This window comes from Ascaphus truei, chromosome 3, assembly GCF_040206685.1.
Source record: "Ascaphus truei isolate aAscTru1 chromosome 3, aAscTru1.hap1, whole genome shotgun sequence".
NCBI lineage: Eukaryota > Metazoa > Chordata > Amphibia > Anura > Ascaphidae > Ascaphus > Ascaphus truei.
In genome coordinates, this window is record NC_134485.1 from 224,395,394 (window position 1) to 224,417,475 (window position 22,082).

The 22,082-nt window shown below is 44.9% G+C and overlaps 1 protein-coding gene across 1 annotated transcript in view; it reads right to left on the reverse strand.

Annotated features, from left to right (window-relative positions):
- Positions 1–11,513, reverse strand: part of TLR7 (toll like receptor 7) — a 29,351-nt gene extending 17,838 nt beyond the window's left edge. Inside the window, exon 1 of the mRNA XM_075590221.1 lies at positions 11,384–11,513. Within this exon, the coding sequence (XP_075446336.1) occupies positions 11,384–11,395 (12 nt within the window). The 5' untranslated portion in view covers positions 11,396–11,513. The remainder of the gene's footprint in view (positions 1–11,383) is intronic.
- Positions 11,514–22,082: the final 10,569 nt, after the last annotated feature.

The window sequence follows — 22,082 nt, forward strand, 5'->3', positions numbered from 1 at the left end:
TACCATAAGAGAGTACCTCCAATTATAACTAAACCCTAAGCTGCACAGCATACAGTTTACAATAAAAATGCATAAGGAATAAAACATGAAACAAACATGAAAAAAGAAACACTATCTAACGATTTGTGATAAAACCGCCATAGGATAAAACAACTGGCAAGGGGAGACGGACACTCGCACTGAGACAGGCAGCGGGCTCGCGGTGACTGCAGAGGATCCGGATCTCGGCACCGCGAAGATGGAAAACACCGCTGCTGTCTCCTGCAGGCTCCGTCGCAGCTTGCCAGCAAACACGCGCAGGATGACCTGTCATGACCTCTACGCGTTTCACACCATGTGCTTCGTCAGGAGGTCACGTACAGCGTCATCCGCGCGCATTTATAGGCGGCAACTAGTCAACTAGGACAGCCCCCTGAAAAGAACACCCTTTGTATGCCTGATTGCTACGATCTTAGAGTAACCTATAATAGGGGATACTGGGCAACAGAGTGTGATGATACTCATATAGGGGATGCATGGATTGTATAAAGTTCATCATAACCTACACCCTTATGAGAATATACAAATATGACCTCTAATACCATGTCTATATATATATACTGTATTAACAATATTAACAGAACATGGTGATATATTGTATATTAAAAAAATGGGAAAAGAAAAGGGAAATATAACAAACACAGATCATGTAAAAACATATACAAAAGAAATGCTAATACAAATTAATATTTATAAAAATCATTATCTTAAAAAAGGAGTTAATTCAATAAGTTCATTAAAGCCATTAGGATGTCTAGTCAACATTTCATAGATCCAAAATTGCTCACGTTTTAATAAATGATTCTCTCTATTTCCCTGTCTATTACTTAGTGATACACTCTCAAGTCCCTTAAATGTAATACAGTCTGGTTCATTATTATGCACTTCTTTAAAGTGTTTTAAAAGCGGAGTTAGTGGCATACCTTTTGCTATTATTTTTGGTATGTTTTTAACATTTCTCAGGTGTTCTAACATGCGCATTTTCAGGGGTCTTTTGGTCTTGCCAATGTACTGTAAATTACAGCTACACTGTAAGACAGAGACCACATGCGTCGTCTGACAATTAATAAAGCTCTTTATATTGTAGACATTTTTAGTAACTCCTGACGTAACCGTTTTCCCTTGACAGATATGGTTACATGCTTTACACTTTCCGCATTTGTAAGTGCCCTTAATTCCCAAACGTGTTTTAATGTCTCCAGATGCAGTGACTTCTCTGGAGACTTGACTCGGGGCCAACATGTGTTTAAGGTTAGGTGCACGTTTGAACACTATCCCAGGCTTGGACTTTAATTGGGGACGCAGAATGGGATCTGCTTTTAGTATACCCCAATGTTTTTGCAGAAATTTTCTAACATTATAATGTGTATCACTAAATTGAGTAATGAATGCTGGGATTTAGTTTTGTCTCTTATCATTCTTTTTATGATGGTATTTAATCAAAGATTTCCTTGGAATCTTTTCCAGTTTTTTAAGCGAAGAATTTATTAAATCGCTGTCATATTTTTTGTCCAGGAATCTATTCTTTAAAAAGGAAGATTGTTCTTCAAAATCCACAGCCTTAGAATCATTTCTCTTCAACCTGAGAAATTGATTAAATGGAATATTTTGGACCCATCTCTTATCATGACAACTAAATGGGTCTAAATACGAATTAACATTTGTGGCCTTAAAATGCGTTTTGGTATGTACAATATTGGCCTCAATGTAGATCTCTAGATCGAGATAATGAATATTTGCTGAGCTATTTTCACCACTAAATTTTAAATTGTCCGGATAGAGGTGGACATATCTCAGAAAGAGGTTCAGACACTCCGCAGAGCACTGGATGCCTCACATCATGAGACCAACAGCTGCCACACAGACCTGGAAGTTTCCAGAAAGGAACTACACAGTCTCACTGAGGAGCTGGACATTGCTAAAGAAACTATTGGTAATCTTGAAACAGATCTCAAAGTCTCTCAGAAGGAGCTTCAGACCCTCAACCTAGAGAAGGAAGTCTCACGCCAGGAGATTGTCATTCTCAAAGCAGATGTGCGTAAATGGAAGGAGGACTGCAAAGAGGCCCTGAAGAATAGAGACTGAAAAATGAGAAAATTCAAGATTAAAAAGAGAAAACTTAAAACTGAAAGAATAAAATTTTCAGTTAACAGAAGAAGTCAAGGAAAAGTTTGACGCAGAGCACCGACTGCAGAACCAACTGCAAGGTCTGCGTACACACCTCCAGTATGCTGAGGAGAAGCAGCAAACGCTACAGGAAGAAAAACTGCAGGCTGCTAAAGAGGTACAAGTGCTGCAGGAACGTCTGAATACCCAGTACGTCCCCACAGAGCAGTATGAGGAACTAAAGGCCACGCTGCATGTCTTCAGAGCATCGTTGGAAGCGGAGCTTCGATACAAGGTGACTCTGTATGAGAGGGAGCGTGAGAAGGCTCAGAAACTGGAGCAAGAGCTGGAGAGACAGAGAGACTGTTCCATTCCCTTGAGTCAGTACACCAAGGAGAAAGCAGACGCAGCGGCAACCTTGACGACAAAAATTACAGAGCTCCAGAATATGAAGGAGACTCTGATACAGATTCCTCCAATACGGAAAAAGGTATTGGCTCTGCCCAAGCACCAGTATCCCACAGTAACTAATGCCCGTAAGGACAAGGGTACAGTGAGAGTTGGGGACTCCACGCAACTTCAAAACAAAATTACGAAGTTTGAGCCATCAAAGAAAGCACTAGCCAAACCTACAGCTGCCCAACAGGCAACAAACAGAGGTAGGAGTGCAGAATCAAAGCCAGAAGAATCCTTAGCTGAAGAAGCTGAACTGGCGACTCCGTGGTGTGGAGAAGCTGCAGAAAGACCACTTCAAGAGCAGAAAACTCTAAAGGCTAGTCCTAACTGCTCTACAACTGTTGCCATACACTTTGTCTACAAAAAGAGGAGTGCCCGACGCAACAGAAATCTCAAGACCGCGCACGCGATAAAAAGACTTTACGTGGAAAAAGTCCTCCTTGAGCGACTGAGGAGTGCTGATCTCAAGCACCTTTGGGAGGAGACAAAAATAAACTGGAGAAAGGGCTCCAATCCCAGCGGGACAGAGGGTTCTCTTCCTCCATCTACTCTCATTCAAGTCACAGAGATATCTAGAATGAGAGTGGAAGGATGGGCTTTGGCCGTGGTAAGCCCGAGCTTCCCACAAACAGGGGAGGTATGTAACAGGGGACTTATCCCTGTTCAGTAATGTGCCTTTAATCTAGCAGTGTAGTAGTTAATTACTAAACACCACCTGCCTGATTAGATTGCTTACAAAAGCCTGCCTTTGAGACAGGAAGTGACTCCTTAGCTCTGACTGAGAGCTGACCTTTGGAGACAGCACATGTCTTGAGCTCTGCCCAGCATAGCTGATTGCAAGACACAAAACAAGACTTCTAAACCTGGATGCTGATATTTTCTGTGCACGCACGGGTGCGGTTCCAGGAGAGCAGAGAAGCTTACTCTACAGAAGCTAACAGATAAGACTTTCATTATTAAGAGACTGCTTATATCTGCTTATTTTCATGCTATGTGTTTGGGGTTAGGAGAAATGCTTAACTAATGGAGATGTGAACTAATTGCATAGGATTTCACTAGAAATACTCCCAAGTGAATGGAAGCTTTGTTCCCCCCCCCCCCGTGTTTGGATAATTTCCTGATGAAAAGGAAAAGGCACAATAAAGCCTATTATAATTTCACATAATAAAGCCTCCTAATTGTGTACCTCTGTGAACGTCCGTCTACAAGCACCAGTCAGGTTTTCTCACTAAGCACAAGTTAATAGTGAAAAACACTTTCCCTTCCACTCTTTTTCCTTATTGTCCCTACCTTTTCCCCCCTCTTTTTACCCTTTTTCCAACTGGAAAATGAGCACCACAAGACCCGCCCTCCTTCTCTACCTGAAAACAACCTACACCTTTCCCGCCTAATTTACCAATTTAATCCTTCCAGGAATGGCTGTTGCAGCTGCTGACTAATTAATCAGGATGGACTCCCTGAAGTGTTTAAGGCAAACAGAGTGATGCCATGTGTGAGAGATTGCTGCCAGAAAGACACATGCTGAGAGACTGAGAGTCACAGAGAGTGAGAGAGACTGGCTATTTTCCTTCAGAGAAGGGGACAGAGGAGTGGTCTCCCCAGCTGTGGAAGTGACACAGTGGACCTACAGAGGAGTTTCTCTGAGCTCAACGTGGGGCTGAGTTCCCTAGGAAGGAAGGATGACAAGGCCGTGCTGAAGCAGGGACGTCTGCTCCAAAGGACTTACAAATAGATAAGCAAAAACCCTTTATTATTGCAATGTGCAAAGACTGTGTAGATTGTTGCATATGCCAGGGCATGTTTTAGGGGTGGGAACCAGCTTAGCTGGCCATCTAACTAGTGAGGGCGAAAGCTATGGTGTAGTTAGCTTTCCCTAAAGGGAATAGGTATTTATTTTATTATTTCATTTTCTTAAAGGGACGGTGGGCCTGTTATATGATTTAATCCCAATAAATAAAACCCCATGCAGTTAAACTTTATACAGTGTTTCCGGCCTTAAATTGGGACAAAAGAGACTGCAACGTGGTGTGGGCATCACAATATGGTGGCGTTTAATGCGGGCAGTCCATAAGCAGCAGAAACTGTGGGTTTGAAGACAAATGCGTGGATTTAAAATGGCAAACCAACTGAAGTGAACAGCCAAAATTCTGCAAGCAAAATCTGTCCCAATGTGTATGACCTGTTGTGCTTACAGCATACACAGAGAATGTGAGAAGTGTGGATGCAATAGCACCCAGAGGTCAGTAGATGAAGATATGTTAAGGTGCTGAACCCAAGCAGAAAACCAATTTTTTTTCTGAAGAAAGTGAAAATTGCAGCTAGCAAGTGCTGAGTGTAAAGAAAGGATTGCTGTGCTGTGTAAAGGAAATAGCGCCTCCAATAGGTCAAGGTGAAGAATACACCTGAAGGTAGAAAATGGAGGAATTTCTCACCATGCTTCAGCACAGACAAACAGAAAGTTCTGGTATCCTAATGCAAGTTTTGCAGAAATTGGCAAAGACCCAAGAAGATACTGCATCACTGGTATAACAATCTTCAAAAATACAAACAGAGAATGCTGCTACCTTAATGCAAGGTTTACAACAAATGACAAAGTCCCAAAATGAAAGCACTGCATTGTTAGTAGAGTAGCTGTCGCGGTCTCAACATCAGATTCTAATGGAAGAGCAACACGAGGCGCAACTTTGCCTACACCAGGAGCTCCTAGTGTTGGGAGAGAGAATTACCGCCCAGACTAGCGGGGCCCCACAGGTCACTCACCAGATAAAATCGCACCTCATTCAGAAAATTACGATGGACGATGACGTTGAGACGTACCTGTCCATTTTCGAACGCACTGCAGTACGCGAAGGGTGGCCAGCGGAGCAGTGGGCTGGAATAATTGCTCCATTCCTGGTGGGTGACTCACAAAAAACCTATTATGACTTGGAGCCAGAGCAAGCTAAAAACTATGACACCCTGAAGGCTGAGATTATGGCACAGCTAGGGGTCGCCCTCGTGGTTTGGGCCCAACGGTTCCCCTCCTGGGGTTATGATATAGAGAAGACTCCCCACTCTCAACTCTATAACCTTATACACACGCCAAGGAAAAAAAATCCAAATTGGAAACACCATCGCACGCAGCGAAACATTCAATGTCAAATAGTCCAATGTGGAAGGGACTTAATATTCATCCAGGGTGTCTGCGCTGAGGTATGTACCACCGCCGCAGTTGTCGAAAGAGTCGTCATAGACCGGTTCCGAGGGGTCTTCCCCGCACCATCCAGAAGTGGGTGAGCCAGAGTGACCCCAAAGACGCAGAGCAGTAGGTCGCCTTAGTTGAACATCACTTGACTGCCGAGGAGATGTCCAGGAGTTCAAGCGCAGAGGAGTTTTCCGGTTCTCGCTTCCTGTGGGTCAGGAGGTCCAGTAAGACTATTTCTTGGAATAACAGCCCCCAAGGATGCATAGAGTTGCATAAAGGAGTGGGAAGTCCCACAGGACCTAGGAGGGACTCTGGTCCCATTATTCCCAGTAGACTGGAGACAAAACCCAGACCCAGTTTTGGAAAGCTTACAGAGTGCTACAAATGCCATGAACTTGGACATGTGGCCAGAGTTTGCCCTCGGAACGCAGACCAAATGGAATGTAACCTTACTGTGGGGCATTTTTTCACACTGGGTTTCTATGGTTAAACACAATCCTTGCAGTTCAGAAGAGGAGGAGGACTCCTACTGTATGTGGCCCTGCATAAAGGACAGCCTCCGTGTGCAACAGAAGCTGCAGGAAAAGTTTACCCCGTGGGGTCAGGAAAGACCAGAGATGAACTACAGCCCAGAGCGCTTGGCACAATCGTTACAGGAATGACGACTAGCCTTAGGATGACAAAGGCTACCGATACCGCCATAAACAGAAAGCCAAGTGAGTAAGAAAAAAGAGTGTTGACTGGAAACGGTTGTATGAGGTGTCTCAGCAAGACGTTCAACACCTCATCACCAAGCTAGAAGTTTCTCAGTGAGAAGTTTGCACGTTCAAAACAGAGCTAGGTAAAGTAAAGCATCAAGTACTACAGGATTGACTGAGTATCCAGTGGGTCCCTACCGAGCAGCATGAGGAGCTGAAGGCCACCCTGAGCCTTACCCGAGCATCACTGGAAGCAGAATACGAAAAAACAAAAAACTTCAAAACCTTGGAGTCTGAAAAGTTGACGTTGGAAAAAATGGTTACAGAATTAAACCTGCAGAAAAGTCTAGAACTAAAGCAGTTAGCTGAACACACGCCCCAGCAACTCACAAATCTGCAGGAGGACAACCTCAAACTGGAGAAAGAGCTGGAGAAGCAGAGAGGCTGCTCCATCCCCAAAAGTCAGTACACCCAGGAGAAAGAGGCGTGGAAAAGAGAAGCAGCAGCAATTCAGCAGGAAAAACTGCAGAGATCCAAAATCTGAAGGATGTGCTGACACAAACCCAGAGCAAGCACTGGGAAGAGATGAAGGCAAATGAGAGGACCCAGCTGCAGCAGGAGCTGGTCAAGATCCTGAAGGCGCACCGACAGCTGCATGCCAGAAATAAAAAAAAGGAAACAGGCTTAAGCCTTGCGCTGAATCAGCTGACAGATGTGGAATCACGACTCAATGCCAAAGAAGCTGAACTGGTTGCTGCACTGAGTGGAAAAAGAAATACAGGACAGCTTCAAGATCTGAGGAAGGACCTGGAACCTGAGCGTGCTGGCCGCAAGATGGCAGAGAAACAAAAGCATGACCTAGGCAAGGAGCCAGAGGCTCTGAAGACTGAGCGGGATGCTACGTTGGATGCTATTGCTGCTCAACGGGAGGTTCCTAATACGAAGAAGACCCTTGAGAAGGAGTCTGTGGAAAAGAGAGCGGAAGAGTTATAACGGTGTGAGGCTCTGAGGAACAGGAATGCACAACTGTTTCCATTACAGGAAAAGGCATTGGCCGTTCCTAAGCATCTGGATGCCACGGAAACCAATGTCCATAAAGACAATGGTATAAAGGAGACTCTGAGCACAAAAGAAAAAATATGGAGGTGCATCTTCACGAACTGCAGGTCCAGAAGGCCTAGTACTTGCCCCAAAAGAAGGACTCTTCAACTGGAAGGCAAGAAAAAAGAAGAGGTGGATGTCAGACATGTCTGACAAAGAGTCTGGTGCACGGGAAAGGATGCCGTGCTTACACTGGGAAATTATATATAATGAGCAAAAAATATATATTTCAAGTTGCAGCGGGCCAGATAAAATATTGTTGGGGCCTGAAGTGGCCCCCAGGCTGTAGTTTTGAGACCCCTGCTGTAGGGGAATACATCTCTGTTCTCCTGGGTCAGCATCCTTGTGTGCTATGGCACTCTCTGCGTCCAGGTATAAAGGTCTTGTCCCCTTGTCTTGCTGTCAGCATACAGTCCTTCTGTGTGCATCAAGACATCATCTTTTCCTCAGGTCAGCCCAGTTGTGGGCTTAGGAAAACTCTAGTCTGTCCTCCTTCTCCTTATGTCAGCGCACTTGTGAGCTAAGGAATCTCTGCCCTGTGTCTCACATGAGGCTTTTTACAGAGCTCTCATTAGTTCAGGTGGAGACAAGTTAATGAGTGATTGCAATTAACTTTCTGCTGGATTCTCAGAGCTCTGAGGAGGATTTATTAAAATATTGAAGTCCCCGTTACATTCCCCGTTACATTCTCCCTGCCTGCTCACTAGACTCTGATACCTAGCGTTATTGGGCTACCAATAAAAATTATTGCCCCTTTTTTGCACCTACAAAAGGCTGACATCAGGCTAAGCTTGTTTATGTATATAATGGCCACATAGACATTGGCTAGTCTTTTCTGGCCTATCTAGAATGGATGATAAAAACACATTGACAAAAGATGACCACTTGGGCCACTAAAGACAAACTATGCACATACAGTATACATGTTATGCTTTTAGTGTTTTATTTGTAGGGTGTTATGTTGTATATAGAGTTTGTATGCAAACCCTGGCATAGTTATTCTTCCCCTGCTCCCTCCAAGGACAAATCCACTCTCACCTGGGGCTGCAAATAGAGAGTACTGTTGCATGTTTCTGAGCTGAACCGCTTTGATTTCAGCCTCAGGGACCCTCTGATTCCCGAGTTACAGGCCCTAGTATGGGGCATCGGGTGTCGGTACCACCGCCATTTTTAAAGCATCCGCGTGAAATAGCGTGAAATAACCAGGGGATTTAAATACCAGGGCCTGTAACTCGGGAAGCAGGGGTCCCCGAGGCTGAAATCAAAGCGTTTCATCTCAGGAGACCCAATGCTCCCACACACTGTTAATGAAAATTACATTAAAGAAGCTTAATTACAATAGCAGATAGCCGCTATTGTAATGCATTTTTAAATTGTTTAAATTTGTATTTTAATACTAGTGTAGATGAACAGAGGGTCTGCGGAGCAGAACCGCATTGATTTGAGGTCCGGGGACCCCCTGCTTCCAGAGATACAGACCCCGTTATGGGGTGCAGGTATCGCCTATGCATTTAAATGTCCCACGTCATGTGACTGTGGGAATCCAATGCATAGGAGATACCGGCACCCCATAACGGGTCCTGTATCTCATTAAGCAGGGGGTCCCCGGACCTGAAACCAACGTGGTTCTGCTCCCAAGACCCCCTGCTCATCTACACTAGTATTAAAATGAAAAAATAAGAAATTCCCGGCGAGATTTGCGCAGGGAGAGATGGCTCTCTCTCTGTAGCAGATAGAACTCCGGGTAATTTCTTTTCAGAGGGCAGATCCTATCGCTGCAGGCTACTCGCCATTTCTGCAAATGTTGTTATCACTGGTATTCTGGCCTTTCTGCATACTGTGATAGCAACACTGCAAAAAAGCGGTTTTAAAAATCCTGCGGTTTTTATTCCCCAGCCTTACAGCATGAGGCCCAATGTTGGATAACCCCATCACAGGACCCATTAATACACACACCGATAAAGATAACAGTTTACTGCATGCATATGAAAAAGAAATAACAATATAACACCCGCACCAAATAGGCAACCCACGGCCGTAACCCGACAGTGCCCTCCAACACAGTATCTACACTCGGATAGGATATACCTCCAATTTGGAGCGCTGCCCACAACTAAAGTGTTGTCTGTTGGTGCACTTGAAGATACCTGCCGGGTGCTCCAGCACCCGGTAGCGCCGACTGAAGACAAGGGGGGCCGTCCAGTCCCACGCCGTCGTCGTCAGCGATGAGTCCGCCTCCACGTTGGGTGGTGTCCAGCTGAGGGTCCCACCATAATTGTCTCTCTGTGTGTATGGTGATCTGGTCCCAGACCATCAGATGCCAGGTCGCTGCCGCGTCCTGGCTGTGTCCCCCATGCTTGTACGAAGATGGCAGTTCCCTGAAAAGGGAGCTGCCGGGAGCCTCCAGCGACTTGATCACCTCCGCCGCAGCTGCGTGCCACCCACAACCCTCCCTATCCTCCGCTGCCGGTCACAGCCACAGCGGAAGGTAAGGGGATGAAGGGGGACCGGGCCACACATAATATTAAGAATCTTGTAAAAAGAAAAAGTGATAAAACATTTTATCCAAGGCTGATTCGTTTTCATGACGTATTCTTTGTCTGCCATCTTTCTAATTAAATTACAACCTTAGCTTCACTGCATACAGGTGAAACAGCATGTAAATTAATTAAAGTGTTGAAACAATAATAAAATGTATTAATATATTTATATATTTATTTTTATTTTTTAATCTACAACATACTTAATATGTTTTCAGATAAGGAAAGAAAAGAGTTATTTTATTTGTTTACCACAAATACATTATTGGAGAGTAACCAAGGGCTCTTATTCAGTATGCTGTGACTCCACTTCTCCATCTCAGTGAAGACTGTGAGCTCCATACATACTGTATATGTGAAGCTCAGAAGCTTTACAGAGATGGAGAAACTGCTTCACAGCATATTCACAACAATCAACAAAGAAGCCCCAATGCCCAGCCAGTACGAAAAATAATTTAGCTCATTTATATATTTTTCTTCTCATAAGTATGGGTCATTTAGTTTAATAATTTGGCCAAACATATTAAGCCCGTCACCACATCAGGGCAGACCCTCTAGGCACCACATACATGTCACAGATCCCATGCTATTGACTATAGAATTGTTTTGCTTCTTTTCATGCAGTGGAGGAAATCTTAAACAGATAATACAAATTGGTAATGTAGGAACCTGCTGAAATGGTTTACCTTGAAAGGGTCACCGCCTTAACATGTTTGGCCAAAAGATTTGATTAAATAACATACTTATGAGAAGAAAAAACATACAGCAATTAAATAAAATAAGTGCCACATTGGATGCGCATTGGGGCTTATTTGTTTATGCTTGGATATTTGAGGTCACTTTCCCAGTAGCGCTACAGTTAGCAGTATTAAATACAGTGTATATATTATATATATAGATAATACTGTGGGTTTGGATTGTACTAAGATTGTGTTTTTCACAGCGTATGGAAGAGACAGAGAGAGGAGGTCACCAAGAGTAAGAAAGAATAAAGTGTGAATGCAAGCATGAGCTGATTATACACATACTGTACATTCACACATACATATATACATACATATGTACACATATTACCCTCACACACATCTCTCTCATCTATCTATCTATCTATCTATCTATCTATCTATCTATCTATCTATCTATCTATCTATCTATCTATCTATCTATATATATATATATATATATATATATATATATATATATATAAAAATTGAAACATAGAAGAAGCACTTGCATTAATCTGGTTCTTGAGAACATACCTTTCCATGCATTTTGTCAAGCTGCTGTCTCGATGAGATCAAGTGAAAAAGTTTTGCAATCTTTTGATGAATTCTTTCAATAATTTAGGAGCAGCACCTTTCCCACAGCCACGCTTTGCATTCACATCTAACGTCTAGTCGCCTTCCTACTTCCTCACATGCATTGTATTGCAACTGCAGTACCCAGTTACTGATCTAGCATGTTTCCATTGCAAGTTCAAAATAGACTAGCATTGTTTTCTTTAATACTTCTTTTTCCTTCTGTTTGGAATGTATAATTTAATTAATTTAAACATTAAAGATGTTACAAGTAATTTTTAGAAAATCCCAATGACAGACAAACATCTTATAATTAAAAACGGATGTCATGAGTTTTACAGTATGTGAGCAGGGTGAGGGGGGGAAAGAACCACACTTACTGTTTCTGACCGTGAGCACATCTGTACAAAGAGATTTTTTGAGGTATTAGAAGCTTGTTTGTAACAACATATAGGATAAAATCCTATGCAGTAAACTCACGAGGTTTAAATGAATGACAAAAAAGCTGCAGTGTTCGAGAATCTTGTGTAAAGTCATAAGAAGGAATCTGAGTATCAGTATTAAGACATTTTTAGGAGTAACTATACTTTATGTGTAATGGTAAAACCGTCTTGCATTACAAAATAAATTTCACTACGCTTTTGAAAATAAACATTTACATTGCTGCAGGTGTGAAACGCTTTAAATTTGAGTTTCAGTTTATCATAAAATGAAAATGCACTGAAGCAGAGCTACTGTCATTTGCATATGCATCAAGGGGTTTCCTGATAGCAAACGTGACCGTCTCATGACCAATCTCATCTGTGCGTGTTCAAATATTACATTGTGAGCTACTCGGTATGGGTGACTGTCTGAATATGCCTAAACAGATATACAATACATAATTGCTACACAAGAATAATACTTCCAATACATTTTGAAAACTGTTGACAATCTCTTTATAAACCAGTGGAGGCTGCTGAGCTACAACATCTGGCATGCCATGTCTCAGAAGAAATTACCACAAAGATTTGTTTATAGAAAGGGAATTGTTACAAGAATAGGGAAGCAGGGTTTTATCTACCACAGCAGTCTGTGATCATGCTTTGTTAAGCAATATTAAGCAATACCTGTCCTACTCACTGCAGTGGACACTCCCTTGGTTTGGCTTCTGCTCTGTCTCCAACTCCTCTAACATAGGGGTAAAACTTCCTCGGCTGCGCGCCCCCCCACCCCGCCTGCTCTGCCCCTCGGTCGTGCCAGCCCCCCTACCGTGAATGCGGCATCAAATGATGCCACAGGGTCATGTCACAACCTGTGGTGTTGCCATGGCGATGGGCGTGAAATGGCGTCACATGACCCCGTGATGTCATTTCACGCCTGTCGCCATGGAGACACGTGGACCAAAGCCTGGCAAGTGTGTTTACAGAGGCCTTGTGCTGAATAGTGCAGGGCTCTGTAACCACCGCACCCACCCTAAAATCTGTTGCGCACCCCTGCTCTAACACTCCTTTTCCTCTCTTTGATCACCTCCTCCCAACCTTGAGCCTCACCCTACCATCTGCACCATCCACAACTTACATGCTCTAGACCAGGGGTGCGCACACTGGGGGGCACAAGATTTTTTTTGGGGGGGGGAGCACGGCGCTTACAGAGGCGCTGGACAATGACGCTGTGGACTCCTGTGACTGATGAAGTAGTGGATCCCCAATTAGTGACACGGGTTGTTTATGGGTATATAGGTCCTCTGGGCACCAGTACCCCTCAGCACCACCCTGAGGAAGGTTCCTAGAGGACCGAAACGTTAGTTGTTTATGTGCTGATGTGTTTTGTCCCTGTGTGCTTTACAAAGGCATTTAACTTAAATGCCGGGGCAGCGGCAAAGGTTTCTGTAAGGTCCCTTACCTTGACTCCGACAGCTTCTGGCAACGTGTCATCATGGCAACACAGCGTCAAATGATGCCGCGGGGTCACTTGACACCACGCTGTCATGGCAATGTGACGCCACATGATGTTGTGACGTCAGAATGTCGGAGCCAAGGTAAGGAGGGGGGGGGGCTCGAGCAGGGGGGCGCAGGGGGGAAAGATTGCGCACCCTTACTCTAGACTCCCTAGAATTTTCAACATCTTTATAACCTCTCCTCTCTCCCATCTGTAACATTTCCTTCACAGGCAACCCATGATTTGAAGTGCCTTGCTACCGGCTGCATTTTAAGATCATCTATAGTGCTGGCATCTGCCAATGCCTTTCTAATGGCTGAGCGGTTCTTTAAAAATCTGTGTGGCCTTACCCACATAGTGGAGACCACATGGACAGCGAATGAGATATACTACGAATTTACTCTCGCAGTTCAGATAATCTCTGAATACTGACGAATATTAGACATTAGTGAGTGTGTCATTTAGTCCCCCACAGATCCGACTAGTATTGCTTTTAATCATCCTTGTGTGTCCATTCACTATGTGTTTCCTCATTTGTCTTTTTTCATGCTTTTATTTTTCACAGGGAGTCCACGCTACGATGTCATGATTAATACTCTGCACTGACAGGCTAATTCCATCTAATGGAGAAACGGAACCCCACGCATGCGCAGTCGGACTTATACACCGTTGCCACGCTGTACAGTTGATGCCAGACGCATTGCTAGGCCATGTGAGGACGCCTATCCATCACAGACTCAGACGGAGAGCTGCCCTTGCTGACGCCTGCGCAGTAGCTGCATTCTCACTTAAACCCGAAATCCAAGATGACCGCCGCCTGTCAGCGCTGGACAATGACGCTGTGGACTCCTGTGACTGATGAAGTAGTGGATCCCCAATTAGTGACACGGGTTGTTTATGGGTATATAGGTCCTCTGGGCACCAGTACCCCTCAGCACCACCCTGAGGAAGGTTCCTAGAGGACCGAAACGTTAGTTGTTTATGTGCTGATGTGTTTTGTCTAATACACTGTTTGCTTTAGCTGAACTTGGAGTGCTGTTTCTTTTCTTTGGTGATAGCAGCTGTTGCCTATTCTTATGTTATGAAGCATGCACCCTGACCATTGATATATTTGCTTGGAGTGCATCTGTTGTGATTACTATATATATAAATATAAATATATATACAGGCAGTCCTCGGTTATCCGACACAATGCGTTAATGGGGTTGGATAGCGAAACGTTGTAAAGCGAAACACATTTTCCCATAGGAATACTGTTTAAGTGAAAGGTTCCATTCCTGAAGGCATTTTTAACACTAAAATACACCAAATATTTTACGCAGGCAATAAGATATGCAGCACACACATAAATTATATAGTGTATATACTGTATTATATATATAACATAATAAATAATATATTATATAGTATAATATTATATAGTATAATATATATATACATATATATATATATATACACACGCTCTTACGACGCTTTGCAACGTTGTTTATGTGTATGTGTGTATATATACACACACATACACATACTGTACAACGTTGGAAAGCGTCATAAGAGCGTTGGATAAGCCGTTTTGGCGTTGTAAAAATGAACATTAGGTATGCATTGCATAGCGTTGGATAAGCCATTCGTTGTAAAATGAAGCGCTGTAAAACGAGGACTACCTGTATATATGTATATATATATATATATATATATATATATATATATATAGTGCAGAATAAATGAGTTCTTCAGTATTAGGTGATACCTTTTTTATTGGACTAACAATTTATGTCATAGGACAAGCTTTCGAGAGTTCTCCTCTCTTCTTCAGGTCAAGCAATACTGATATACAAAGGATTCAATGGCTAATACAGTGTATTTTTTCCTCTCTCTACACTGTATTAGCCATTGAATCCTTTGTATATCAGTATTGCTTGACCTGAAGAAGAGAGGAGAATTCTCGAAAGCTTGTCCTATGACATAAATAAATAAAATAAAAAAAAACAAAATAAATAAAAAAGGTATCAGCTAATACTGAAGAACTCATTTATTCTGCACTATCGCAACTGTACTAACATGGCTATTTTCTGCTTTATATATAAATATATATATATGTTATATATATATAACACTGATGGATAAACAGATTTCTTAAAGCTTATGTAGCCAGGTCCTCTCTGCCCTGCGACCCCACCCCCCCCCCCCCGTTACCTCCGCTGCCGGGGGTCACTCGACAGACCCGCCGGCACTTCTGGAGGGTGGGGGCAATGCAGGGAGCGCTCCGGAGGTTCCACGTGGCTCCCGTGCAGGGCACCGCCATCTTGTGAGAGTTCGCGTATTCGCAGTGAGAGCGCGGGCGGCCAGACCAGTTGCGCATGCGCGAGGACAAGCGCGCGAACCCTAGCCTACCAGGGAAGGCTCTTGGACGGGTCTACGAGTCCCATGAGCCTTAGGGGACCCCACGTGACGCCAGGGAGCCAATAGGCCTGTAGGATCTCCCTGCAGAGGGGATTTAGATACATTTCGTGCGCTGGAGAAGCACGTTAGTCAGGACCAGGAAGAGCTAGGGGAAGGAGGTGAGTGCTGGGGTCTGTGACCCACTGCATTAGGCCAGCAGCCCCCTAGGCCCCAGTTAGGTCCTGAGCCCCTTTTAGCTTGTGGTGCTACAGGGACAGGCCCTATTTTAGGGATCTTGCCCCATTAGTACCCGTGTCAGTTAGGGACACAGCGGCAGAGTGTTCGACTCTACTGTTCATTGTAGTGCCATACTAAATTACATAGTATGACATACTAAATACTAACCAAATTTCTACTCATACTATTACTCTCTTTAGCAGGTGATATTGAACCTAACCCAGGTCCTCCCATTTCAGCTCTGTCCCATGCCACTGAGAATTCCACCTTTAAATTCCAAAAATGGCTATCTGTCGCCCATATAAACATCTGGAGCCTGCTGCCCAAACTGGACGAACTAAGGGTATGGTGACTTATGCATAAACCCAAAGCCATCGTTCTTACAGATACATGGCTATCCCCTAAAACCCCTGATGCAAATATTGCCATTCAGGTATACTCCATTTTTAGGAGAGATAGGTCAAAGAGAGGAGGGGGGGGTGTTATTTTATATTCCAGACACATTACAATTTACACTGTTAAATTGCCCACCAAGCCCACCCTCTTTTGAAATTCTAGTTGGCAAAATCTGCCTCCCCTTTTTTAAGCCCATCTTGCTTGCTGGCATCTACCGCCCCCCTAAAGCCCCTCTACAATCCTTGACTGATATCACCCAATTTCTTGGCTCCATTTCCTCTCTGAATGAGAAGAGTGAGCTGCTAGTTCTTGGGGATTTCAACTTCAATTGGCTTGACCCTAAAAAAACACACAATCCAGATACAACTCAAGTCACTTAACCTATCGCAACTCATTTCCCAACCCACACGGATAAACCTGAAATCGCATAACCATTCCTTGCTAGACTGGATTCTTTCCTCAAACCCCAGCAGAATCCAATCCTCTGGCATCCTTCCTGATATTTTCAGTGACCATGCAATAGTGTACTGTGTAAGGAAAATTAAACCGCCCCATTCAAGCCCTAAAGTTCTCCTCACTAGAACATTTAAAAACTTTAACCCACAACAGTTTCTGGATGACCTTACCAACTGCCCATGGCACAGAATCAATTTAATTCCCGACCCTGATTCTGCGCTCGACTATTTCCAATCCGAGTTCTTAAAACTCTGCGATACTCATGCTCCACTACGCAAAATAAGGGTACGGGTGGCCCACCTTCCATGGGTTACACCTGACCTTATAGCACTCTACCAGTTCAGGGATGCCTTGTGGAAAAGCTACAAAGTAACTGCCACTACCAAGGATCTCAATCACTACAGATGCATGCGGAACATGTGCACAAGGCAAACAAGGCATGCAAAAGTGCAATATTACTCTGACAATCTCCACCAGAATACATCAAACCCAGCTAACATCTGGAAGGTTATCAACCATATATTCCAGCCTCCTAACCATCAACAACCAAGTAATATCACTAAGGGCGATATTACTCTGACAAACCCCACTGACATCGCAAATGCATTCAATGATTACTTTGTGGGGTGTGCCACTAACTTATTAGCGAAACGCAGCACAAACCCCAAACATGAATCTCATCCTGGGAGTATCCCTACAGTCCCACCTCCTCCCAACACTGCCACAATTTTCAATTTAGCCCAGTATCTGAAGAGGAGATTATACAAGCGCTCCTCAAACTAAAACTAAGCAGCCAATGTGGACCCGACTTACTACAATCTAGGTTCCTACGACTTGGTGCCCCAGCCATTGCCAAACCAATTGCGTCCATAGTCAACTCTATCCTGTCTGCAGGCCATATCCCTAAGACCTGAAAAACTGCCAGAGTTGTCCCAATCTTCAAAAGTGGAGACAAAAACACTGTCTCAAACTACAGGCCAATCTCACTTCTCCCAATTCTATCCAAAGTCATGGAAAAATGTGTCCACTCCCAATTAAGCGATTTCTACACCAAGACAAATTTCCCTAGCCAATTCCAATCTGGATTTCGCCCCAAACACTCCACCGTAACTACCCTGCTAAAAGTTTGCAATGAAATCCAGTGTGGAATGGAACGGGGACAACTCACTGGTGCAGTATTCCTAGATTTTGCAAAGGCTTTTGACACAGTCGATCATGCTATCCTGCTTAACAAACTCCAGAGCTCTGGAATAGGGAAACATGCTTTAAACTGGTTTCAGTCCTACCTATCAGGAAGATCCCAACATGTGTCCATCTCAGGCTCTAACTCCAACCCCCTGGATATCACCTGTGGTGTCCCGCAAGGCTCTGTTCTGGGGCCCCTACTCTTCTCAGTGTTCATTAAAGATCTTCCCACAGCTTGTAAGGAAGCCTCAATACACATGTATGCAGATGACACAATCCTATATGCACACAGTCATAGCCTCTCTGACCTTCAACACATACTTCAGTCTGACTTTTTGAGACTCGAAAACTGGATTTCCCAAAACAAACCGTTTTTAAACACTGACAAGACTGTAACAATGGTATTTGGGACCAAGACTAAATTTGTAAAGCTTCCAGTGACTGAGCTCCTGATTAGAACCAACGCTAACACCACCCTAACACCTGTCACTAGTTTTAAATACCTGGGCTTATGGTTTGACTCCACTTAACAATCGGGATGCACATTGATACCCTGACAACCAAGACCTATGCCAAACTAGGGGTACTTTACAGGAACAAATCCTCCCTAAGTCTCCTGGTCAGAAAGCGTATCGCACAGCAGATGCTAATGCCAATTATTGACTATGGAGACATAGTATATGGCTCGGCTCCTCAAACCCACCTTAGCAAACTTTACACGCTCTACAATTCAATTTGTCGTTTTGTTCTCCAATGCAACTACAACACACATCACTGCGAAATGCTCAAAGAACTAGATTGGTCAACACTAGAGTCTAGGCGCAAAGTTCACCTTTCCTGTCTTGCCTTTAAATTCTTCATGGGCAAGCTACCCAGCTACCTGAACAAGCTCCTCACCCCTTCCACCTGCAGCACTTATCACCTGAGATCAGACTCCAAAAGACTATTCATGGTCCCAAGGCTCAACAAAGTATCCAGACGTTCCTCCTTCTCCTTCCGTGCACCCCAAAACTGGAACAACCTACCAGAGACTCTCACATCCACCACCAGTTTAAGTTCTTTCAAATCTAAGGCTGTCTCACATTTTAACCTGGTCTGTAACTGTTTCATACGCTCATAATATATATTTTCTTTAACTGTGCACACAATGTCGTGTATATAATGTATACCCTGTTCATTTATGTAACTGTACTTGTAACCATGTATTATTTGTTTTACTCTGTGCCCAGGACATACTTGAAAATGAGAGGTAACTCTCAATGTATTACTTCCTGGTAAAATATTTTATAAATAAATAATACTATTCACTGTGGGGCGGGACATATGCCAAGAAACGGCCCGGACACCCTACTAGCCCCCAAGGCCCCACCAGAAGGTTACCCCCTTATATACGCTGACTTGCCCAAAATACGGGCAATGTTTTCATCAAGGGACACTACCCAGATCCCCCAGGTTCCAGATGAACCGCCCACCAGTACTTGGTCACCTACTGCACCGGTGTCAAGTAGACCCTCTCCCACCCAAAGTCTCGTTTACTCCAAGCGCTCTCACTAGAGCTACTAGTTGGGTTGACAGTCCGCCCCCTTCACCAGCCCCCGCTCCCAATGGGATGAACTCCCGTCCTATCAGAGACAGCCGGATAACCAATGAAGGCTCAGTAATGGGAGTGACACTACCACAATTCGTAGAGGCCATTACCGTGGCCACCCAGTCACAAAACTACCGGAAACTCAAAGCCTTCTCTGGAGTACTTCCGACACCCCAGGGGGAGGAAGGGATAGACTCTTGGAGGGAGAATGTGTTAAAGGTTGTAGAGGAATGGTCGTGCACTGACGCAGTGAAAATGTAGGGCATCATGGAATGTCTTAGGCCCCCAGCTTCTGCCATTGTAACCATTCACAGGGAACTACACCCAGAGTTGACGCCGTTGGAGATGGTGGAATTTATGCTGGACGCATACGGGTTAGCGGACGATGAAAGGGCAATCTGGACAATGCACTATAATCTCTATCAAAAGGAGGGGGAAGACTTGTCAGCATTCATACACCGTCTGCAACTGGTCTTAGCAATCCAACTCAATCATAAGTTGATTTCCGCCTCTGGGATGGATGAGGCGCTTCGTAAACAGTACCTGCGGTGATCAAGCCCCACTCACCCCATAGCCAATGTGATCCGCAGCAGACTAATGGAAGGGATTGCTGCGCCAGGTGAAAATTCATGAAGCACATGCCATGTTACACTCCCGCAAAACCCAAGGGCCCATCCGTATCAAAGGGAAAGGGGCCTATGGAGAAGAAGGAAGAAGTTGCCGCCCCATCAAAGGGGTACCAGACAAACCATCATCCACGTACAAGGCTCGGTCTGAACGCAGCGAAGTCGTTTGCTATAACTGCGGTAAGAAGGGCCACTTCTCCAGTGACTGACCGGAAAGGGAGGACCCCCCAGAAGAAAAACCTCCCAATAAAGGAAATTCAGCCCGGTCAATGGTCTGTCACATACAGACGGCCTAGTCTGACCAAGAAACCCCTATTGGATCCGATGAGGCCCCTCCTGATACTGGCCCCAGTGATGATGCCTCACTATGGGATGCGTACAGCCAGGTAGGCCCGTCAGCCATCATGCGGGTGGTGCTAGAAGGGATCTATGCCTCTGCTCTACTGGACACCAGATCCCAAGTGACCATAATATACTGAAAATTCAATGACCAGCACCTCAAACACTGCCCACTGCGGTCGGCAGAACATATGAAGGTGAAGGGGTTAAGTAATGAAGATTACCCCATCGATGGGATTGTAAGGGTTCAACTGGAAATACGCCAACTGAACACCGGCAAGAAACACCCCATGCATGTAGCGGCAATGGTATGCCCGGAGCCCCAAGAATAGTGTAAGTATCCCATCATCTTGGGAACAAATACTGATATAGTACGAGCTGTAATCAAGGCATACCTGAAAGAGACCAACGAGTTGCCAATGGCCAATCTGCTTCTCTATCCCATCCTACGAGAGGAGTGCAACAGGGTATATGCCTTAGAGCGTCACGGGGACCTCTACAATCGTCGACGCGGACTGACGACCATTTTACCAGGGGGAGTGCAACGTATGGCCGTCTGGTGATGTTATCCCGATCGAGATGAGACCATCCATCTTTTCTCTCTGGAAAGTACCCCTGAGGAAGAGGTTCAGAGAGGGTATAGGGTAATACCTGAAGTGAGAGAGTGGACGACTAAAATTCCTCTTCGAACATACGTATACACTGGCGACACACTTTATTGAAGTGTGGCCAGTTCCGCAAGCCGGGAGATTTCCCGGCTTGCAAGTGGCATCCCCTCGGTGTGCCGCGCGTCACCGATGCGCGGTCATGCGTCATCGGGTGCCTGCGCCCCCTGCACGCGCGTCCAGGGCTCCCCGAGGGAGCCCTGGTGTCCCGCGATGTGGGGGACGGCGGCAGGGGGTTCCGGGGGACCCTGTGGACCCGGAGAGGAGAGGGGGAAGCTGCGATCGGCGGGCCTCTCCTCCGCTGCTTCGGCGCGCGCCTGGCACCCTCCGGCGCGTGCCAGGTAACTGCAGCGGCCGAGAACGGGCAAATGCTCGAATAAACTCGGCCGCAGCAGTATGTTCAGAATATTTCCCCCTTCCCGATTGACCTCGATGCAGGACAAAGCTTGGGTTGCATATATCCGGTTAGCCCCGTGGAAACAATGCCCCAAGTGAATGCTGCAGCAGTGGGTGAACAGTTAGTCGACCTGGACTTCAACTTCGGCGAGTCGACGCTGCCAACTGAATGGAAAGATCGGCTGACAACCAAGTTGAATGAACGACGGACTGTGTTCTCCATGAGTGAGATGGATGTGGGTTGCAGTCGCAGCGCCCAACATGCCATTAGACTGAGTTACGCCACTCCGTTCTGTGAATGCTCTCGTCGCATCGCCCCTAGGGATGTGGACGATGTAAGGAACGTCCTGAAAGAGATGGAGACCGCTGGGATTTTGACGGAGTCTCTGAGTCCTTATGCCTCCCCCATAGTGGTGGTAAGGAAGAAGAACGGATTCGTAAGACTGTGTGTCGATTATCGAACCCTTAACAAT